This window comes from Aythya ferina (genome assembly GCF_964211825.1).
Source record: "Aythya ferina genome assembly, chromosome: 2".
Classification (NCBI taxonomy): domain Eukaryota; kingdom Metazoa; phylum Chordata; class Aves; order Anseriformes; family Anatidae; genus Aythya; species Aythya ferina.
Genome location: NC_140297.1, coordinates 118,772,170 through 118,792,913, shown reverse-complemented (window position 1 = coordinate 118,792,913; position 20,744 = coordinate 118,772,170). Strand labels below are relative to the sequence as shown.

At 37.3% G+C, this 20,744-nt stretch overlaps 1 protein-coding gene across 3 annotated transcripts in view; it reads right to left on the bottom strand.

Moving 5' to 3' along the window:
• Window positions 1-242: 242 nt before the first annotated feature.
• The window catches only part of SS18 (SS18 subunit of BAF chromatin remodeling complex), a 38,684-nt gene continuing 18,182 nt past the window's right edge, over window positions 243-20,744 (bottom strand). Inside the window, exons 5-11 of one of the 3 annotated variants that reach the window (XM_084511911.1) lie at window positions 19,262-19,483; window positions 10,547-10,714; window positions 9,743-9,847; window positions 7,506-7,598; window positions 6,661-6,783; window positions 4,032-4,165; window positions 243-1,920 (exon numbers count right to left, since the gene is read on the bottom strand). In XM_084511911.1, coding sequence (XP_084368037.1) covers window positions 1,894-1,920; window positions 4,032-4,165; window positions 6,661-6,783; window positions 7,506-7,598; window positions 9,743-9,847; window positions 10,547-10,714; window positions 19,262-19,483 — 872 coding nt within the window. In that variant the 3' untranslated portion in view covers window positions 243-1,893. The remainder of the gene's footprint in view (window positions 1,921-4,031; window positions 4,166-6,660; window positions 6,784-7,505; window positions 7,599-9,742; window positions 9,848-10,546; window positions 10,715-19,261; window positions 19,484-20,744) is intronic. The other 2 variants (XM_084511912.1, XM_084511913.1) reach the window with 2 other exon arrangements.

Genomic DNA, 20,744 nt, shown 5'->3' with positions numbered 1-20,744 from the left:
GCCTCATGGACCTTCATTTTCAGAGGAAGAATTTCGTAACAAACAACCTACACAACATGCTGATTACTGAACAGTTAATTCTAATTAACTTGGCTATGGCAAGAGAATTTTGATAAAGTCCTCGAATGCAAATACAGTTTGGCTATCCTGGCCAAACTTCTCTAAAATAAAAACCCACAGCAGAGTCTCCAGATGAGACATCGGAGTGATAGGGATCTAATTTAAAGAAACAAATGAGAAAATTAAAATCACAAATAATTTATTCTTCCGTTAGAATTGATGGAGTACAGTTTTAAATAGCAATGAAGTACACAGTGGTGGAAAATTGGCACAGAACCTACAAGCATTTCATTCATAATAACGTTCCTCATGCCATATCTGTTCAAATCTTGATGTGTATTTTCTATCAAACCACTTTAAGAAAAAATTGTTTTCCCTTTAAAAGTGAGTAAACTGAAAATCTTGTCTTCCATATATATTGTCACACGTAATATGGACACCATTTTTTTTCCCCTACCATGATCACCAACTGAAAAAATAAGATTTTACTCCTGGGCTAGTCTTCAATTTTGTCCTTTATAAACATTGCCAGGAATTCTTGAATACACATCCCTGCACAAAAGAATATTCATTTATCTGATACACTGTTGCAGGACAGTCTCAAACCCATTTTTTTTTTTGTGTACTATGCTACTGATCAAGGTGCTGCCTCTATCTCACATGCAACACTATAAGCATTAATGCAGTTCAAAACAAAATTTGGCATTTACCTCACCAACAGGTTTTATATTTGATGTTGTAAAACGTCCCTTGGTCTCATGTTAACCAATAAGAAAAATGGACACACACACAAAATGCCCCCTTTCTAAAGATATTAACTCCCACTCAGGAAAGTTTAGATAGGTTTTACAAAGTCTTCTAGGCTATTTTGATACATACAAATTATTCAACTAAAGGTTAAAATACACTTATACAATACAGTCCTGTCCTCCATATTCTTTTTCAAGTTCTTTGCATATTCAAGCCAAGTAAAATTAACACTTCTCATTCTTTGTTATTGCAATTATTAAGAGGGATTACAGCTTGCTTATGTGAAGCTGTGACAAAACACTTGAGAAATACAACCCAAATGTTTATCTTGTTACCCAAAAAATGTCGCAGAAAATTGTCAAACTATGTTAGAAACCATTTTTACAAAAATGCTTCACTCAGAAAAATCGAAAAGCTTAAAAAATTAATCTTTGCACAAGACTATACCGTTCTTAATTACGTTCCCATTTAGTTAACTGGGATTCTTATTCTTTGTACATGAACCTATCAATGATGTGTGATGCTCTTCATCTTTTTTCACTGTTATCTTTATTGTACACCATTTCGAGACTTACACGACCAAGCACTTATGCCCCTACCCATTTTTAACTGTGGATTTCTTATCCTGCCCAGCGAGTAGTGTACTGTCTTGCATATTCACCACATGAAAAACATAATATACAAAATATTGCTGCTGTAAAAAGTGTGCATTTCCCCTTTTCCCCTACAAAAGAAATCTGTGGAAAAAATATTAAATTCCCATAACCTTCATAAACATACAAAGCTGTTCGCACCTTTCAGTCTGTAACAGTCTATTTGATATACAGTTCTCAACTCACTGCAAATTGTTATGTCACATATTTTCTGTCCAATATTGCCATCTAGAGTAGAGACGTGAAATCAGTTTCTGAGAAGCTACAGTCTTTAACAATTAACCCATAAAGACTGTATACCGTAAAACAGCCACAAGATTTTTCCAAAAACTAGATGGAATGGGAGGTTCTCATCTCAGGAAGGTGTCCACAGTGCTGAGAAGACAATATGGCTGCTAATAGATATTGCCTACCGGAATGTGAATACTTTTCACTGTTGGTAATTTCCATACTGACCCTAAAAAGAAAATTCAAAACATAATTAGACCACAAGGTATGTTATACTGTATTAAAAGCTGAAATCGGATCATCTTCTAAAGAAACTATGATGTTAAGAGGTGGACACAAATGACAGCAAATGGTAAATTGAGTTGACTAAGTATAGAGCTTCAGCTCAGTAAAAATCATTCATTTTAATGCAAGATTAAATGGATTTAAAGCAAGGAATCTAATTTGATCAGAATGGTTTGCCTTTAAACTTAATACACTGCTGTAAAATTTGCAGAACACCACCGAAACTGAAAGACAGTAATTATTTCCCCCCTAAACTTCAAAAACTTATCTTAAAAAGACAAGGTCACCTAAATTCAAGCAATTTAGAAGGCTAACCTGCTTCCAGAGATACCTAAAAAATTCATCTATCAAGCATCACGGAATAGACCGATATGTAGCTCAAACACCAAGGTACACAAAGAATTAGTAAGCTTATCCTACTAGAATCAATTATTCCATAAATCCATTTCACAGAACTATTACCATCATTGATAACATCACATACTGCAGAGGAGAGCAGAGGTGAAAGCATCAGTGCTACAAGCTTATCATGATCCTTCACCACAGGGTTCAAGGTTTGTAGCAACAAGGAGAGTGCTACGAAGCCAACATTCTCCAAAGCGCAGCCTCAGCACTATTCCACGTTAAGTACCATCACAATATGGCAATACTTTAAATTTCATTTTTATGTTACAGTGTCAGTTTTTTCCAGTGTATTATGCCAATCGGGAAGAAAAAATTCAGACCAGATGAGAACTTAAGCAGTGCAATTCCTCTGGGAATGGCTAGCACAAAAGTGTGGAGAGGTCTTTTATAATTCTGTTTCCCTGTAGAACTTAGATTGCACAAACTGAAGGACTAGAGCATACCTACAGAGGGTTATCAACTTCTATTGCAAAGAAAGCTGGAAAAAAATCAAACTGAAATTGATTCCTTAACTCTACATGTGCCACCACCTCAGCACTTTCGTTTAGCTCATTCTTTATATGAGGAAGCTATTAGATCAGTGCATGAGCATCTTGTTTTCATTTCAGTAATTATAAATGTATCTCTGAATTACCACACTAAAAGAGTTTTGTCTGTTTCTTCCTCCTTGCTTGCCTCTTCTAATTTCTGTAGAGAGGGAGCCAACTGCTCTCCTTTAGAAATGCAGGTAATTGTTGCTACTCCAACTTCTAAAGGAGAGTTCTTAAATTCAACTGATCTACTGACATTATCAGGAATTTATTATTATTTTTTAAACACTAAAATCTCAACTGTATCTTAAAATGAAGATAAATAAAATGTAATTTATGGCAGGGAAAATAATACTGTATGTTTCAGTGACATTCCCGAACTATTTATACTGCAAGGATTTGATTTTTTAGGGTTCAGTACATCCTACAGGAATAACATCTATTTTATACTTTAGGACTACAGATTGTGTTTCTTGTTTTTCTTCCCCCCAGGAGTCCTCCAGTACAACTCCAGCCTAGTGTTTTGGTGGGGTATTTTTATTTGTTTTAAACTTATCTTAGAAGCAATGGAAAAGAAAGTTGATTTTCTGGTCACTTCATTCCCATGTTTAGTGTCCCTCTAATACTGCTCAGAGGAAGCCTGTTCAAAAAAGGCTTGCCATCTCCTCACACAGCTCTACAGCACGAAGTTGTACACCTGAGGTGCTTCTGCAACTGGAAACAAGGATTACTGGATTCCTGTTTGTGGAAAAATCAATTAAATCATTTTTACTGCAACGCAGTTATGATCCAGCATGAGATTTAGCAACCTCAATTTTCATATTTGTCATTCCGTATTAGTCTATGAAACGGATCAACTTAATTTTTACAGCCCACAAGTATTATCTGGAGGGTCTCACTTTGCCAAATTGCATTAAACTTTGCAAACTCGGGGAAGGATGATTAAACACACCTCTAGACAAACGCTTCTGGATATCTCACCTGGAAACAACACCCAAGAGAACTACACATACACACCAGAGATCATGTCCTCACATTTGTCAGTTTAAATGTCACAAGAAACTAAAGTTACCGAAGGAATGTGTAAGAATCATAACTTTGTGACTGAATGAGGGAATACCTGGTCATATCCATAAGGCCTCTGCTGTGGTGGCTGTGGTGGCCCAGGCTGTGTGGGTCTGTATCCCCCATACTGCTGGCCTTGTCCTTGTGGGTAATTGGGATACTGAGGTCCAGGACCACTCTGGGAAGGGCCTGGAGAATGTTAACATGGAAATGAAAAGAAGAAAAAGATTGCTTAAGTAGTTAGGAAACAAACAGGAAAAGCATTGGATTTTTACAACCGAGCAGGACTAAGTGTCACAACCATGCAACTAGGTCTTCCATCTAAGAACACGTTAGGGATCAGCAGTCGTCCTCTCACCCTTAAAAAAGCACCTTACCTGACATGGCCTGTGCTCCAACCATTGATTTTTTTATTTTTTATTTTTAATTCCCAGTGCACACAGTCCCACACATGAGGTCACAGAACAGAGAAGAACAAGGCAAGAAGGATAAACTATAAACACGGGCACTCTCCATTTAGGGGGCACACTCTCCTCCTGCTGCATGCTACTCCAGTTCAGGACTTCCTAATGCCAGGAGCAGCCATATGATCAACTGCATTTAGTATTTGGACTCTGAAGAGATCAGTAGTGCTGCACTGCCAAAAAGTCAGTTCTCACACCACAGCAGGCAATCATAAATGGGATGTCAGGCAAGCAAGTTACATGCATAAAATGTGAGCTGTGACAACCGGTAAATGCTATTGTAGGATGAAAAAAGGGCACCGTCTACTCCCTACTCTTCTAGTCATCTTAACTTTCCAGGAATAGGATAGAAAAGAACTTTGGTTCCAGCCTTTTTTGGCTGTAAGAAGCAGCAGCTCTTTTGTCAGGACAAACTGTCACTGTTCACAGGGACTCAGCCTGCCTACCACGGGAAGCTGCACGTTGCTACCATCAAGCAAAGCAGACATATTCCAAATAAAATTAACCTCATCCCTTCCTGCCTTGGGAGATAGGAAGTACAGAGTACTTCAATGCCACTAGCTATTTCAACACCGTGCCTTAAAAACTGGCACAGATAGTACGGAAGAGCTGAGACTCCATGCATGTGCCTTCTTTAAAATCAAAACCACATCAGCTGATAACTTTTAGTAATTCTGGATCCATGAAATGGTCAGAAAGATGATCTACCAAAGAAAAGCTCCACAGCTTATTACCATTCTCCTCAGGTCTCAAGTCTCCTTGAACTATGCAGTTTCAGCTTTGAACAGTGGGACGAAAATCTTAAAGATTTATAATAATGACTGAGATGCTGATTTATTTTTGCAAATTAGAAAGCAATTAAATATTAAATCGAGCAAGGGTACTATATCCTAAAAAGTGCTGTGTTCATCTGACAAATGAAACTTAGCTTTATTTATTCATGGTAATTCTTTATGGTTGAATTCTAAATATTCAGTGATAGATTTTATAAAATATAAATGGAAACTATTAATTTGGGACTTTGATATCTATTTTTGCTTTAAAAAATTGAAAAGTTTGTGTTAAAAATGCTCTAAGTAACTCCAATGGATATCTTTATCCCTTTCCTCTATTTCTTAACCTAAGTCTTCAGAATAAAATTTTTCTTTTCTGACGACATTCAGAATAGTAAGCTAGATAGATCTCCAGTCTGTTATTATGTTAAGCTTAGAAGAATTTAAGTATACAAACATTTTAGAACTATTAATTTATGTATAACATACCAAAGGAGGAATTTTTAAAATCTCAGTGTATGCCCTTAAAACTCAACTCAACGTAACTGGATTTAATGCAAACCCTGGAAATGCCATGGGATTTTATCTCCATGGCAAAGTAGTCAGCGATGGAATTCCATGTTTACCCACAATGCTGGAAGTCTTAGCATATAAACCTACCACAAACCTAGAAGTCAGAATATATGGAACTAGATTTCAGAGATTCCTTCTCATATTCTGTACCTTTTAAGATAAATAGGTACAGCTTTACAATATGCAATCAAGCAAAAACTTAAGATCAGTATTTTCAGTATGATTTTCTCACTTACAGCTTTCAAAAATAATGCACAAAAATTCCATACTACTATTCTAAGTTTCCTGTTTGGGAGATTCTCCTTGAATCCAAAGGATACATAGTCTCACTTGTGGCAGAGGGTTTCTCGTTCCTGACATACACTGCAAGGTTTGCACTGTCCGTGCAAACATTTCTGAGACCAATTCTTAGAAAGCATCATAGCTAATGCTATTCTTGTACTCATCAGTAGAGAAATGAATGTTAGTAGAATGATTCATTTATGTTTGATGAAATTTTTAAATAGTTTTTTAAAATCTTGTTTTAAATGCCAAATCCAGAGGCGAAGGGGTATACGTGGCTCTGTGCCATCTTTGTGCCCTCTGGATTCTATGTTCACCTACAGAGGACACAAAAGAGTGAACCCTTTCTAAGTTACAGACACTTGTGAAAACATTATCTGGCCACTGTTCAGCTTTATGTGCAACTACATAATCCAAGCTTACCAAGAGACCTACTTCCCAACAGATACTATCTTCTACACTTTGTTTTGGTCCAATGAAATAGGATTCTTGCACAAGCTTGGCCTTTCAACCCAGTAGAACAAGGAGAGAATAACATATGAGGATCAGTTAGTCTTTCCTGCGATTACTGTCTGCATCCTCAGGCTCTTACCATAACCCTGCTGCTGTCCAGGATAGCCTTGTTGGCCTGGATATTGCTGCTGTTGTGGCGGATAACCCTGCTGTTGGGGTGGTCCTTGATATGCATCTTGCTGCTGACCATATTGCGAGTTTCCTGTAAGATGATTGCAAGAAAGAAGAGAACAACTGAAGATACTTACTTTCATTAAATATTTTTCCTTCTAAGATGCACAGCCAACAACACAAGAACAAAATGAAAATGCAATATTGATTTCAAAAACTGAACGAAACAAAGAAAACTCAAACCAAACAGAAGGAATTCGGCCAAACAAACTGCAGTTAAAGCCAATTTTGCAAAGTTGAACTGCAGCATTTTCAGCATCTCTGCCAAACGAGCATTACATTTACTGGAACACCACAGTCATAAGATCATGACTATGCTAAATAAAATAAAAAAAAAAAAAGACAAAATTAAGGACAGCTACAAGAGCACAGACTAGCTACACAAGATCAGCAAGCTGTTTCCTAACAGCACTATAATTATACAAAATATATACACACACAAAAAGATATACAACTGAACCAACAAATTTATGTTTAAATAAAAATTTCCATTGAGATTAAAAAAATCTCTAAAGTGTTTTAGTCATTTTACTGTTGTTAGAAATGGCAAATTGTGGTTATATATTTTAGGTGTTTGCAAGAAATTATTCTGAATGCTCCAAGTTCCCTGCAATTTTCAAGACAGCCAGCAACTAGTATTCTACAAGAGCTTTGCATGGGTATAAGTTGTGTTGTGCAGGAGTTTTTGGTCCCGTTGCGGGTGGGGGAGGAAAGGGAATGTATGTGCGTATGTGTGTGAAGGTATATAGATACCTCCTTCGTAGTAATGTTGTGAGGAATCCTCATAAGGCCTATCGTAGCCTTGTTCAGGATACGACGGTTGCTGATAACCGTAATCATTATGACCTACATCAATTCGACAAGAGACAGGAAGAAACGTTAATGGCCTCTGAGTGAAAACCCTAAGAATATTTCATTTCTCAGAAAAAGGAAAAAAAGTTTTCAACTGGATATACATGGAAAATAATTTTCAATTGTATTAGCCAAAGATTTATTAATATGATTTCCTTTCATACTGAATTAACATGTGACAGGAAAAAAAAAAGGCTTAAAGCACTAGTTTTAGCAACATCACAGCAAGGGATGGTCTTAACCTTCTGATAATCCTTGTTGGGGGAAAAAAAAAGTACTTTATCTTTCACTCAAAAAAAATGAAAGCATTTAGGCCTTTCACATGTAAATAACCTGAATTAAATTAGAATGAACAAAGAAAGCAATTATCATACTTTGTCTAACACCTGTTCTGCTGATCTCCAATTCAAAAGCATATGCTAAAAGCGGTGTGAAATATAACAAATAAAGCTCGATGAAGTTATGAACCACAGTCTACATTAAACTTTGAAGTGACAGAAAAATAACATTCTCAAGGTCAACTTTTCCCTACAAACAGGATTCCTACAAAGCTTAGAAGTAAACTTTTCCTCTTACATTCCAATCCTGAGTAGAAATCATTACAAGTGAGCCTTCCTTTTCAGATGCTACAGGCATCTCTGATTACGAAACCAATACATTCAGTAAGCACCCTACCTCTTTGTTGCTTTAAGAACAAATGTGTCTTACAGATGACAGAAAATATATTGCATTGCTACCCTGGTCAAAAAAACAAGCCAAAATTGTGTTTATAGCTGGAATAAAATTATATCAAGAACGTAGTCTAGGAGAAAACAGTTTTGAAACTAATGAGTAATCAGTTCTGGAACTCTACAATACTTCATTGACTGAATTTAATATAAATACATAACCATTAACACAAGCCTTAAAACATATGCTCTTTATATTCTATTGAAGAGGAATAATGAGGTAGTGATTAGAAATGAATCTTTAGAAGGAATGGGTTTTTGGATTCATAGGTGCTGCCACAGAGCTGTCAATGGTAATGTCCAATTGCCCTTACTACGGTAAACTCATCACAACCATTTCACGTTCTTGTGTAACACAAGTTCCAAAACAGAAGGTGAATAATTACAAGCTATGCAACTTGTAAAATAACTGCACATTTAGCTCCAAAAATAACGCCTGTAAACTTCTATAGATATAGCTTGATGCATCTTAAAGTCAATTTAATAGAACTTAAAATTCAGACAGCTAACTTGTGTCCTTCTATTTGCAATGAGTAGTTACTTTGGCAATTACTTAACTTTGCTTTGTATGTGTGTTTTTTTTTCCCCCCTTAAACATCAACGTCTACCACATTCCTTGAACTTCGTAAGATACCATTAAGTTGCACACGGTTCTCACAGTAGTCATGAGTCAACACCTTTGTTCTCCCAGCCTCTGCTCAGCCTAAAAACAGGTTATTCACAACTTTTCTAACTTATAACACAATCCAATAGCTTTCAGAACTCTAAATTCCATGAGGTAGGACAGATTTATGCAATTCAAAGTTATGGTCTTGTCTTGAAAGCACTGGGGGGAGTTCGAAAGAGGATTCACAATTACAAGATCCTCAGGGCAGGGACCATTTTATTCCTTTGTAAAAATTACGCTAAAGGCCCATACCAATAGCCGCAATAATACATTTGTGCGGCATTAGAACTAAGCGCTAAGTTAAAAAATAGAACATTTACAGAAAAAAACTTCTTTTAAGCAAGTTTTTCCATTTCAATAGACTCCTTAATAAAAGGATATCACCCCCTTTCTTATTTATAATAGAGTTATGGTAGCTGCTTTAATTAATCTCCATTATACTAGATATGCTAAAAGCATGGAGGGTTCCTTAGATACACCAATTACAGAATTTTCATTTTGAAATACTGTTGTTACAGTTTCAAATAAAATTACTACAAATTAATTTTACAACTTCCTCAGAGTATTTAGCTAGTCACAGTACCTTAAAACTGCAGTAACAATTCTGAATTTGGAAGCTTTTGTCAATGTGAGATACGATACTCAATTACTACTGCTGTCCCATTCCCTAACTTTGGGCATTTGTCTACATTAATATTGGGCAGGTATAGAAAACGGGAAAGTTAACATTTATGAGAGATTACCATCAGGGTAATATTGCTGGTTCATGCCTTCTGGAGGACCTTGTCCACCATGACTGTATTGGTCCCCATAATAGTCTTCCTGGCCTGAGTACTGCTGTGGTGGGCCTGAAAAACCACAACCAGTCAATACGTAAATAACTTGTTTTCTCTATTATAAAGCCTGCTATTTTCTGATTTTACTATGAGAAATATTTCTCAGATGTACTCCCCACCCATATATTGCTGCATCTCAGACAACATGTAATCTGATTGACTTTTTTCTTAAAAAATACATCTATATACACACACAGTCGTTTGGCTGCACTAGATTAAGCACATATGTATCAAACTTCAGTTCTGAGCTCATTTTAGGAACATGCATTTAACATCACCAAGGTGTTAAAAATAAATTTACTCCTTTTCTAAAAGGACTGGAAAAAAAGAACAAAAAAGCAATATTGCACAACACTGTTCCTTTTTTGTAATTGAGCAAATTCAGAACTACACAGGTACTTAGTTCCTTTTCTATACCTCTCACTTTAATATTGAAACAGAATTCTGCATCAGCATACAAGATGCATGTTTTTAGATGCTTTTTATCAGAAAGAATTCAAAAGAAAAACTCATCTTCATGTTTCATGGTGATACCAGTAACCCGTTGCTTCAAGAACCACCCTTATGAAGATAACAAAGAGTATGCAAACAGTCTGTAACTTGGACACCCAATGATTTGACTGAAATCTGGTGTAAGCAAGAACATGATTCAAAATAATTATTTTAATGGTTATTTAAAATCCATGTAAGAACACTGAAGTGAAGTCCTACCTTGCTGTGGTGGTCTGTATGGAGGAATCTGTCTCTGACCCATCATGTGATTTCCTTGGTTAACTTGGCCCATCATTCCCATGGGTGGCTGCTGTCCCTGGTAATGCTGGCCACCTGCTTGTGGCATGTTGTATTGCTGGGAAGGAGGCTGCTGGTGCATCATTGGACCTATGAAACAAAAACAGCACATGTTTTCTGTAAGACATGATTCGTGACTAGATCTTTAAAAAAAAAATCTATCAAGGAAAGCTCAACCTTAAACAAACAGATCAAAAAACTCTGTGCTTCTAACGCTCTCAGAAGGATTGCTTGTTTCTGGACAGACATGCATGCAACGAACGTAGGCAAGCAACTCAGTAAGCAAGTTACAAAATAGAACTAAGCATAATCAAAACTGCTTTCAACTGAACTGAAACATTTTTTTTTTTTTAAATCATCTTCAAAGAAAGCATAGATGAATACCTGGTGGTGAAAACTCAACAAGTTATAGAAACGTTATTTAACATTACGAATTCCTTAGGGCATAGTTTTAATACACATGTAGTTGTTATAGTCCATGAACAAACCACCTAGCTGTTATCACAAAGCAAACAGTTTTATCTAGCCTGTAAAGACGAACCGCTTGTACCGAGTCAGACAATCACACAATATGCATTATGGAGACAGACCCACAAGGCCTAGAAAAGGCCTAGGTTAGAGAAATCTTCCATACTAAGCTGCAGAAAGTTTCTACGAGCCACAGGAAGAGACCAGCAGAGATGAAGCACTGCCCACGTCTTATCAACCAAGAAAATCTGGTTAAGACTTAGAGAAACGCAAACCAGTAATGAAAGCAGACTGTTAAAGAGCGTCTTGCTGACACCACATAGCAATGAAAATGATGATTAAGCCATTTTATTATGTGATTGCAGGTTATGTTGACATAACTTTTAAGAAGTATAGCCTCCTCACTTCCTCTGAAGCACCACTTCACAAGAGTTATTTCAGTATTAAAAACATGGGAAGGTGTAACAATGAGCTATACTTTTTAAACAACATTTTTATAATGTGCTAATTCAAACAAATTAATGCACATTACGCATTTTGTATCAGTGAAACCTTAAGCTCTTTTTAAAATACATCACAAAGCAACAAATTAAGTAGTCACACTAAAAACCAGAACAAACCAAAATATTAAACTAGTTCAGCCACTCCTTGTCCCTCCATATCAAGACAAAAAGGAAGATGGCACAGAGTAAACCTAGGTAAGTTCTGCCATTGCATTTTTTTATTTTTATTTTTTAATAACTTGGTGCTGGAGCACAAGCAGAAGGTCCTATATCGAAACCGCAGCACTAGCAAACTGGCTAGGTGTAGTCAGTAGCAATGGATTCACGTAAGGAATGGAACACAGGCACTTAGGCCCTCTCTGTGTGGGGTTACAAGAAAAAGTTAAGCCAAATTAATTAATGGTATGAATTCAAAGTGCATTAGTTAAATCCCATTAAACCCCTGTGTGGAATCTCTCAGTGAGAAGTGAAGTGGCCTTAGCTACGTTAAGCTTAATTTTCCTCTGAAGATAAATATTGGCCGCTCTTAAGATGATCTAGTTCTGCTTCTATTCTTCAGCACGACAGTTTCCGCATGCCAATATTAAAGTTAAAAAAGCAGTTTAAATTGAGACGCCGTAATTATTTTTCACTTAAAATATAGTTCTTTTTTTCCATCTTCTGAACAAGTAGGTAATTTAGATCATTCCATTTCACTGATTTCCTGTTTAGAGGTACTGAGAAAGATTAAGCAGCCTTGAAAAAAAAAAAAAATAAGAACTTGTTGCCGTAATATTCCTAGATCTCAAGAAAGCTTGTTAATTAACAATATTAATATTAGTCACAATACAATGTGATAAAATGTGTTGGGTCCCCACGGTGCAATGTAGAGGTTTTCTGTTTGCTTTTTAAATTAGAACTTCATTAACGCTTTGTAGAGCCACAATGAGAATTCACTTCCCTGTATCAGACTGTGCATTGTGTTAATAACTGCGCGCCTGGCCTCCTTCCAGTTTGGTTCAACAGCTCTCTCCTACTATGAAGATGCCTCGCAGAGGAGCGTGGTCTCCATCAGCTCACACAACAGACCCCTTTATGTAGTACTTTTGAGGGGTGATTGAACTTTGATTTTTTGAACAATAAAACTACCTATATTCAGAATTTAATGCTTGTATGACGCAACTGTAACCAAGAAAACCCCTCTGCAAAGCTTAGGTCAAAAACTTAAGATCATTAGTTCGTAATCTAAGAGTTTCTAGGAAACAGTGTGGCCAGCAGGGCTAGGGAGGTGATCGTCCCCCTGTACTCGGCTCTGGTGAGGCCACACCTCGAGTACTGCGTTCAGTTTTGGGCCCCTCGCTACAAGAAGGACATCGAGGTGCTTGAGCAGGTCCAGAGAAGGGCGACGAAGCTGGTGAGGGGTCTGGAGAACAAGTCCTACGAGGAGCGGCTGAGGGAGCTGGGCTTGTTCAGCCTGGAGAAGAGGAGGCTCAGGGGCGACCTTATCGCTCTCTATAGGTACCTTAAAGGAGGCTGTGGCGAGGTGGGGGTTGGTCTATTCTACCATGTGCCTGGTGACAGGATGAGGGGGAACGGGATAAAGTTGTGCCAGGGGAAGTTTAGTTTGGTTATTAGGAAAAACTTCTTTACTGAGAGTGTTGTGAGGCATTGGAATGAGCTGCCCATGGAAGCAGTTGAGTCACCATCCCTGAAGGTCTTTAAAAGGCGTTTAGATGTTGAACTTAGTGATATGGTTTAGTGGAGGACTGGTTAGTGTTAGGTCAGAGGTTGGATTAGGTGATCTGGGAGGTCTCTTCCAACCTAGATAATTGTGATTCTGTGATTTATAGTGCATTTTTACATTCCACTTAAAATATAGCTCTTGAAATTCCAGCCAGGTCAAATCAAACTATAGTCAGTGGAAGTCATTTTACGATTTCTTGCAGAATTGGAGATATCACAGAGAAGTTCAAAAAAACACGTACTGTGACAGAATGGTCACTGATCTCAAAAACTCCTTTCACAGACAATTGTTCTTCAGCAAACTTTAGTACTTTTATTGGAGAGGGAACAAGATATCTGATTTGCATAGCATCCAAGCTGAGTTTAAGAAAATATTGTGTAGGGCTGTCACAGTGAATATGCAGGTACAGAGGCAGACTGCTGTACTTCCAAGGAACAACTCTAACTTTGGTAACGCAAACCCAAGATATGCCCTACAAATGATTCTTTACGTTAAGGAAGCTGCCTTCACATGTCAGTATATGGGAATCATTCTTGGGATAATCGTCTGAAAAAGATGGCAAGAATTCATACAGTATGGCCTGTGAAGAGTGCAGGTGTTTTTCATAGACACTAAAGAGGCATATGAAACATGCACAATGTAAACCCAAATCATGCTTGCAAAGTAAGTGTATAAACAAAGTCAGACAACAAGTGAAAAATGTACTTTTCAATGTTAAGTTTAAGTCTGCATTATCAAGAAAGCACAATATTCTCCTCAACTGCTCAATTCAAGAAGTCTTCTATACCAAGTAAATACAAAAACCCTGTCCTTGCTCCAGCCAAGTGTCTCGTAAGGAGAACAAGTGTATAGGGAAGAAAAGGTGTGAGGATTTGGTGTGAGGATTTAAGTAACAATAGGTTGGGTAATCGATCTTATAATTCCAGCTAATCTTGTGGCAAGAAATTACATGGGGAACCTGTCAATAGTCATACACAAAGCAGAAGGGGAGAATAAATTTAAACTTTATAATAGCCTCCAATAAAACTGACAAATCTGTGAAGTGCACTAAGGATGAACAAGCTGTAGGAAAGCTTAGGTGTTCAAAATGCTTCCTTAGCCTTGTCCTCCAGTATCTGTTTCAGCAGAAGAGACAGGAATAACAGACATGGTTGAAGCTTCTGGAGGGGGAGAAGAGCAATGAGGAACCATATTCATGAACAGCTCTGCTATTCTGACTGAAAAGCTAAGGGAAAGGCTGGCTATAACCAAAAAGCAAACTGTTGTTTCTTCAGTCTTAAATGTGTAGGTCTTACTGCTAAAAGAAGTCTATTTTTACGGTGTTTCACAATGCGCACAGATAACAATAAAGCAATCAGGTATTCACATCTAGAGTATCAGCAAAATGCACCCTGCTAAGTGCTAAATCTCACCTTTGTGTCCCCTGTTGTATAAAAATAATGAAGTGTAAGCCTAGAAATACAGCAGCCCTCAACAAAACCGTTATTGTCAGTGTTTTCCTTTAGGGTTACAAAAATATACAATAAATACTTATTTTCAATCAGACACTGATGATAATACTTTCAAGAGCTAGCTTTAGAAACTCTACCAAAGGGTAAATTTAAGTTTCAATTTTCTCAAGATTCTTGAGAGAAGTTAGAATTTAGGTGCCCTTGTCAAACCACAATCCCAGCATTGTTTTAACATTAGAAGAAGTTTAAACACTTTCGTGAATGACTTGCAGGATATGTAATTTTTTGCTACTCCTATGAATTAGGCTGCAAATTAAAGGTCATTGAAACACTGCTTACCCAACAAAGTTTTTCTCAAACTGAACCATTACCTAAGGTGCCACTTAAGGGAAAAATAAATACATGAAGATAAAAAAAGATTAAAAGCATATCATAAGAAAGAAATCCGTTAGTTACCATTATTGCCTTTTATGCCTCTTCAGGAAGACAACAGAACCATGACACCTCTTTACACCTGTTTTTCCAAGACATTAGAACTGCAGTGTTTTCTCCAGCTAGACATCCTACAAAGCCAGCAACAGCACACTTCCACTTCAGAGTGTGAAAGCAATTTTATTTTTCCTGAAGAGATTAGATGTCAAAAAAATGAGATTGCTCTGCTTTGTCCACGGCACCACTGCTGCTGTAAGCAGTTGAGATATTGAAACTAAGACTTCGCTTACATGGGAATGAACAGACGGAAAGACACTCACCAGAGATCCTCACCCTCAGAAAACATTTCATCCTGATCTCTCATACCCTGAGTGTGTTTGCATTTCACGTAACTTCGAATGTTCCTTCCCATCTTGCTGCTCCTTTCTCTGTGTGGATAACAAAAGGGATTCCCCACTAGCCTAGTAAGCAACCTTTGTGATCTCTTCCTATTGACTTATAATCAGAAGACCCCTAAAACTTTAGTGGAAGTTTCATAAGCTAATATAAATGAGACTGTCATGAAAAAAATTTCAGACTGCAAAATTTGTCTTCTTCAAGTGACCAAGTCAACAACCCATTTCCATGTAGACTTCAGCTGTTAAAAGGAAACCTGTTCTGCTCCTCCCTCAAACAAATGTGTAATGCTTATTAAATCATTACTGAGGGAGTTGGGCAACTTGCTTCAAGCACTTCTGGCAAGGGAATGGACTCTAGCAAGAGAATATGAGAAACAAAATTTGAGATGGCAAAGGTATTACTTTCTTGGTTCTTACTCTTAAAGCATTTGAATTATAAATCCATCACTGTAAAAGACCTGTTCAGTATAAATAGGAGGAATTTCCATAAAAGCTTCAGGTTCCAGAAAATTACGGTTACCCCTCCCATCTGAGAAGTCAAACACTGGCAAGAATTTTTGACTTCATGGAACTAGACCTTACCATACAAAAGAAGAAATGCACCCATAAGAAAGAGCTTCTACATACAATCACCTCCTGCTGCTTCCTATCTTTTTCTTGCTGCTACAGTAGCTTTTTTATTGAGAGACAAATCAATGAGTATGGAGAAGACCAAAAATAAATCCAACAATGGGTTTTGTTACTATGTATTATATTCCTTAATTTCTAATTTTCTTCCTACCAATTGCATCTACCTCAAGAACTACATATGCAGTAAGACATTTTGCTAGAGTCTGCACATAAAATGTTATGTTAAAAACACTCAAATCAAACCTTTTTGCATGTTATGGTGTCTTCTGTTACATAATAGCACACTTTTCTACAAGTCCTGGCCTCATCCAGTAACAGTAGATATTATTCACTGAAAAGTTACTCAACATTTTTTTTCCTCCTAACTGTTCAAGGTGAGATGCCATGCCTATTCAAACACAGCTTTCAGGACAGAATTATTAATTTACTCATGGGCTTTCTTATGGCACTCATAACTGAAAAGCCCAAATCTTCACAAAGAATATGCTTTCACAACACTCCCGTGAAATCAGATGGCATTATAACCTCACCATCCGACTCACTCCTTTGCAGATGGGGAACACATGCAGGGAAAGAATAAGGTAAAAACATGTTAACAGCCAACTTGAGATGCTAAGACCTTACCTTTCAGAATATGCAACATTATATTAAGCTGGTGCCGTTATTAACTGACAGAAACAATAGAATCTCTCATTCTCAGTATGGATCACCTCTTCATAAAGCAAAGAAACAAAGCATGCCTAGGCGTTCACAAATGCTTCCTGACAGCAATACTGAAGTTCTGAGAACTGTTTCATTCTGGATGGCAGCACACACTACTGATTAAGAAGTCTTGGCCACCTACTTATATCTATCATGGTCTCAGCAGACTTACCACAGATGTAACTGCCATTCGGAGTCACAAGAGAGGGAAGATAGACCTACATTTCCACTAATTTGCTAACAAATCTCAAAACAAATGCAACAAGCAAGAGTAGAAAGTGGCAGAAAGGTATTACGTAAACCTGTCTTGGAATACTTCCAGGTCAAAAATCTTCACTATCAATACCTAACAACCATGCACATCTTTAGAAGGACACTGCCTACCCCAACAGTTGAAAATTGACTAGTTTCTGACAACATTTTAATTGAAACAGCAAAAGCAAACAGCACCTTAATGGCATAATGGACCAGCTTCAAAGCCTTGCTCTGAAGCAATGGAGCTGGATTAGATGATCTTTGAAGGTCCCTCCCAACCCAAATCATCCTATGATTTACATATTAAGTCCTCTATTTACTAGTATTTCTGTGCCACACTAAAATATCTTTAAAATGCAATTTTTAACCCCGCTATCTGAAATTAATCTGATCCTCCACTTCTGTGAAGCTTCCATGAAGTATTCAACCTTGAAGCAGACATTTGAGATGGAAAGAATCTGAACCTTAATGGGAAAGCTTACTGTGTCCTTACGTGCAGGCAATGGTGCTAGCTCTTGCTCTAACAGGAGATTTTACTCTTGTTCTTGAGCCTATAATTTGGTTAGATACCATTTGATTCTTTATTCCACAAAGCCTATTTTTTATTCTTTATTCCCCAAAGCCCACACTATTATTTGTTTAGAACAGAAACCTTTTCAGTATCTTTCTGCCTAATTTCTAATGAACAATTTTCAAGTTTCAAAGAGTACTGAAAATGCAGCATGGGAATATTATGAGGAAGAGTAAAGAACATTGTTTTGAGATGGAATAATCACTGGTCCTAAATTGTAAGCCAGTCATACAAAGTAAGTTGGTTTTGGTGGAACAACTCAGTTGATGGCTCCCTCACGCATACTGCTACATATTTACTGTTAACTCTCTGCAATCAGGAAGTTTCAACTGAACATGTACGGGGCTTTTCTACTGCATCTTACAATGCCTACAAAATTACTCTATTGTGGATTGCCCAGAATACACAGATAACTTGTGAGTTCAGAGAGTCAAAAATATTCATATTTGTAATGGTTTCCTCTGCTATGTGCCTATCGTTTGTCTCCTTTACTGTTACATTTCAAGAAAAATGCTATTAATTATGTGGACAACAGAAGACTCATCAAGACAATGCCACTAGATGTTCCCCCCCATGACCAGAAAGATAGCCCCGAAAAAGAAAAAAACATGTTCCACAGCATCAGGAAAAAAAAAAAAAAGACTAAAACCTTGACTCAAGTCATACCCTTCAGCTAGTAAGCATGCTTAAGTTCACACAGACTGAAGAACAAAACCAAAACTTCGCCAAAAGCAGAAGCCTTGCATAAAAATCTACATTGTGTGTTCTAATGGGTGGTGTGTCCAGATTTAACAGTTAAGCAGAAGATACTGTTTGCTGACTTGTAAAGGACACTTATAAGAATAGACAGTATAGAGGCAATTTAATAATTTGATCTGCTGTGACTCTAAGACAATATTTTAATTCTGTGATATCCTTGCACTTCAGTAAAGACCAGACTGTAGACAGGATACATCATCTGTTTGTGCTATGTAAATATCCTAGAAACAAAATTAGTTTTGAATTTTACTATATACACAAGGACATCTACTGAAAACAGTAGGGAGTAGCAGATTTGGTCCTGGAACTGAATTTTATTTCTGAAGATTAACAGACATTCCAAGCTAAACCAGCATGCAGCAAAGAACAAAGATTAATTAGGTACAAAAATCTGAGGGCTACCTGACTAATTTTTCAATTCACTCAAGAGACTGAAGAGTACAGAGACGTATTTTATCAACCCGAGCAATAATTACACTTAGAAGCCTGAAGTCTGAGGAAAATAAACAGCAGTTCAAATTTGCAACTCCTGAAAGCAGATGAAATCCCAGATTCTCACACAACACCTGAACACAGTTCAGTGTCTGTAAATAAATAAAAAGTCACTGGCACATTGGAGAACAGGAACATAGGGTCCTACAAACATAGGACAAGGGTATTTAGAGTAGGAAATCTACAAGAAAAAGACCAACTAATAAAGTTTGAACAAGGCACTTCTGTGGAAGCATACAGGCACCTCATTTACCTTGGTTTGGTTGCATGTTCATGTTTGGTCTGGGACCATAGTTGCCCATCGGCTGCCCCTGGCTCATAGTCATCTGATTCTGCACGGGCACACTCTGCGAGGATGGCACCGAGTGATTATAGCCACCCATCGACCCATGGCTACTCGAAGGCATGTTCATGGAACTGTTCGTCATGTTGAGTTGGTTAGGTCCAGGTCCTTGCATAGGCATATGGTTAGGTCCTTCGGAAAGAAAAGTGGGGAGAGGAGGGAAGGTTCTACATTAAGCACTATACAACAAGCAAATATAAACACTGAATCAAAGAACTAAATAGAAGTTATTAAATACAATTACTTTAAAATAGAAGTATTTGCTCACAACGTTCCCACCTTTTTAACTTAAAAACAATATCAAAGTGCAGTTCTACTATACAACATATTTTCTTTTGTAGAGCAGCTGAAGCTACTAAAACAAAGGTGTGAATTATCTTACAGCTCATCTTACAACCATAACAAAACTTGTCTTTTTAGTACTCACACAAGACACCCAAAATTTCACCCTTAACAGCACAAGATCAAGCACAGGACCAGTTAATTTAGTTAGAGCTCAGTAGCTCTATTGAAGCTTAGTTGTTACAACTACTATAACATTTGTTTATTTGAATGAATATACTAGATATTTCTGAAAGGTAACATTTTTTCTCAAGTCAGACAGTGTTAACACTGACATGGTACAAATAAGTGTAGAACAAAAAGGGTTGTAGTCATATTTAACGTTGTTTTAACATAAAAACTATAGTCCATATTCTGCAACTGTACGTACAGATTATTAGGGTGGGAGATGATGACTAAAAGGACTGCCAACAATTTATCAGCTCCCTTCTCATGCCGACAGAGGAAGAGCAACCTGTTCTTATATCCACAAGGCCATCTATATATTTTAATTTAATCCCCCTCTTTCCGAAACCCAGGTTGGAACTGGACTGTTTTTTGACTTGGATCTACTCTAAATGGATATTTCAAGAAGTACAAACATTAATTACATCATGCTACAATACCATCTGAGCTGTTTTCTCTTTACTTCATCTGGGAGAAGTGAACAGCTATTAGGAGTAAAATTAGTAAGAGACTAGATATAAATACAAGAAGTGAGAAAAGTAAATGAAAGGCAAGGAATATGCATATGACAAGCATCACACGAAGAGTTTATGAAGACATATACAACTAGAGTATGTGAGAGAGAAGAGGTCAACTGTAAACAAGGGAAGCATTGACACAGTTCACCAAAAAGACACCATTGTTGCCAAACATGCCACAGGCTTCTCTCATTAACATAGAGAGAAGGAATACAGAGAACTTAAAAGAACATAAAGGAAACTATTCCAGTAGAGCTGCAGGAGGACAGTGATCTGGTTATGCATCTCCACACGCACAGAAAGCATCTGCCTTCACATGTAAACAGCTCCTGTGTTCTGCCCTGGCTAAGGAAATAGCTGGGCTAATC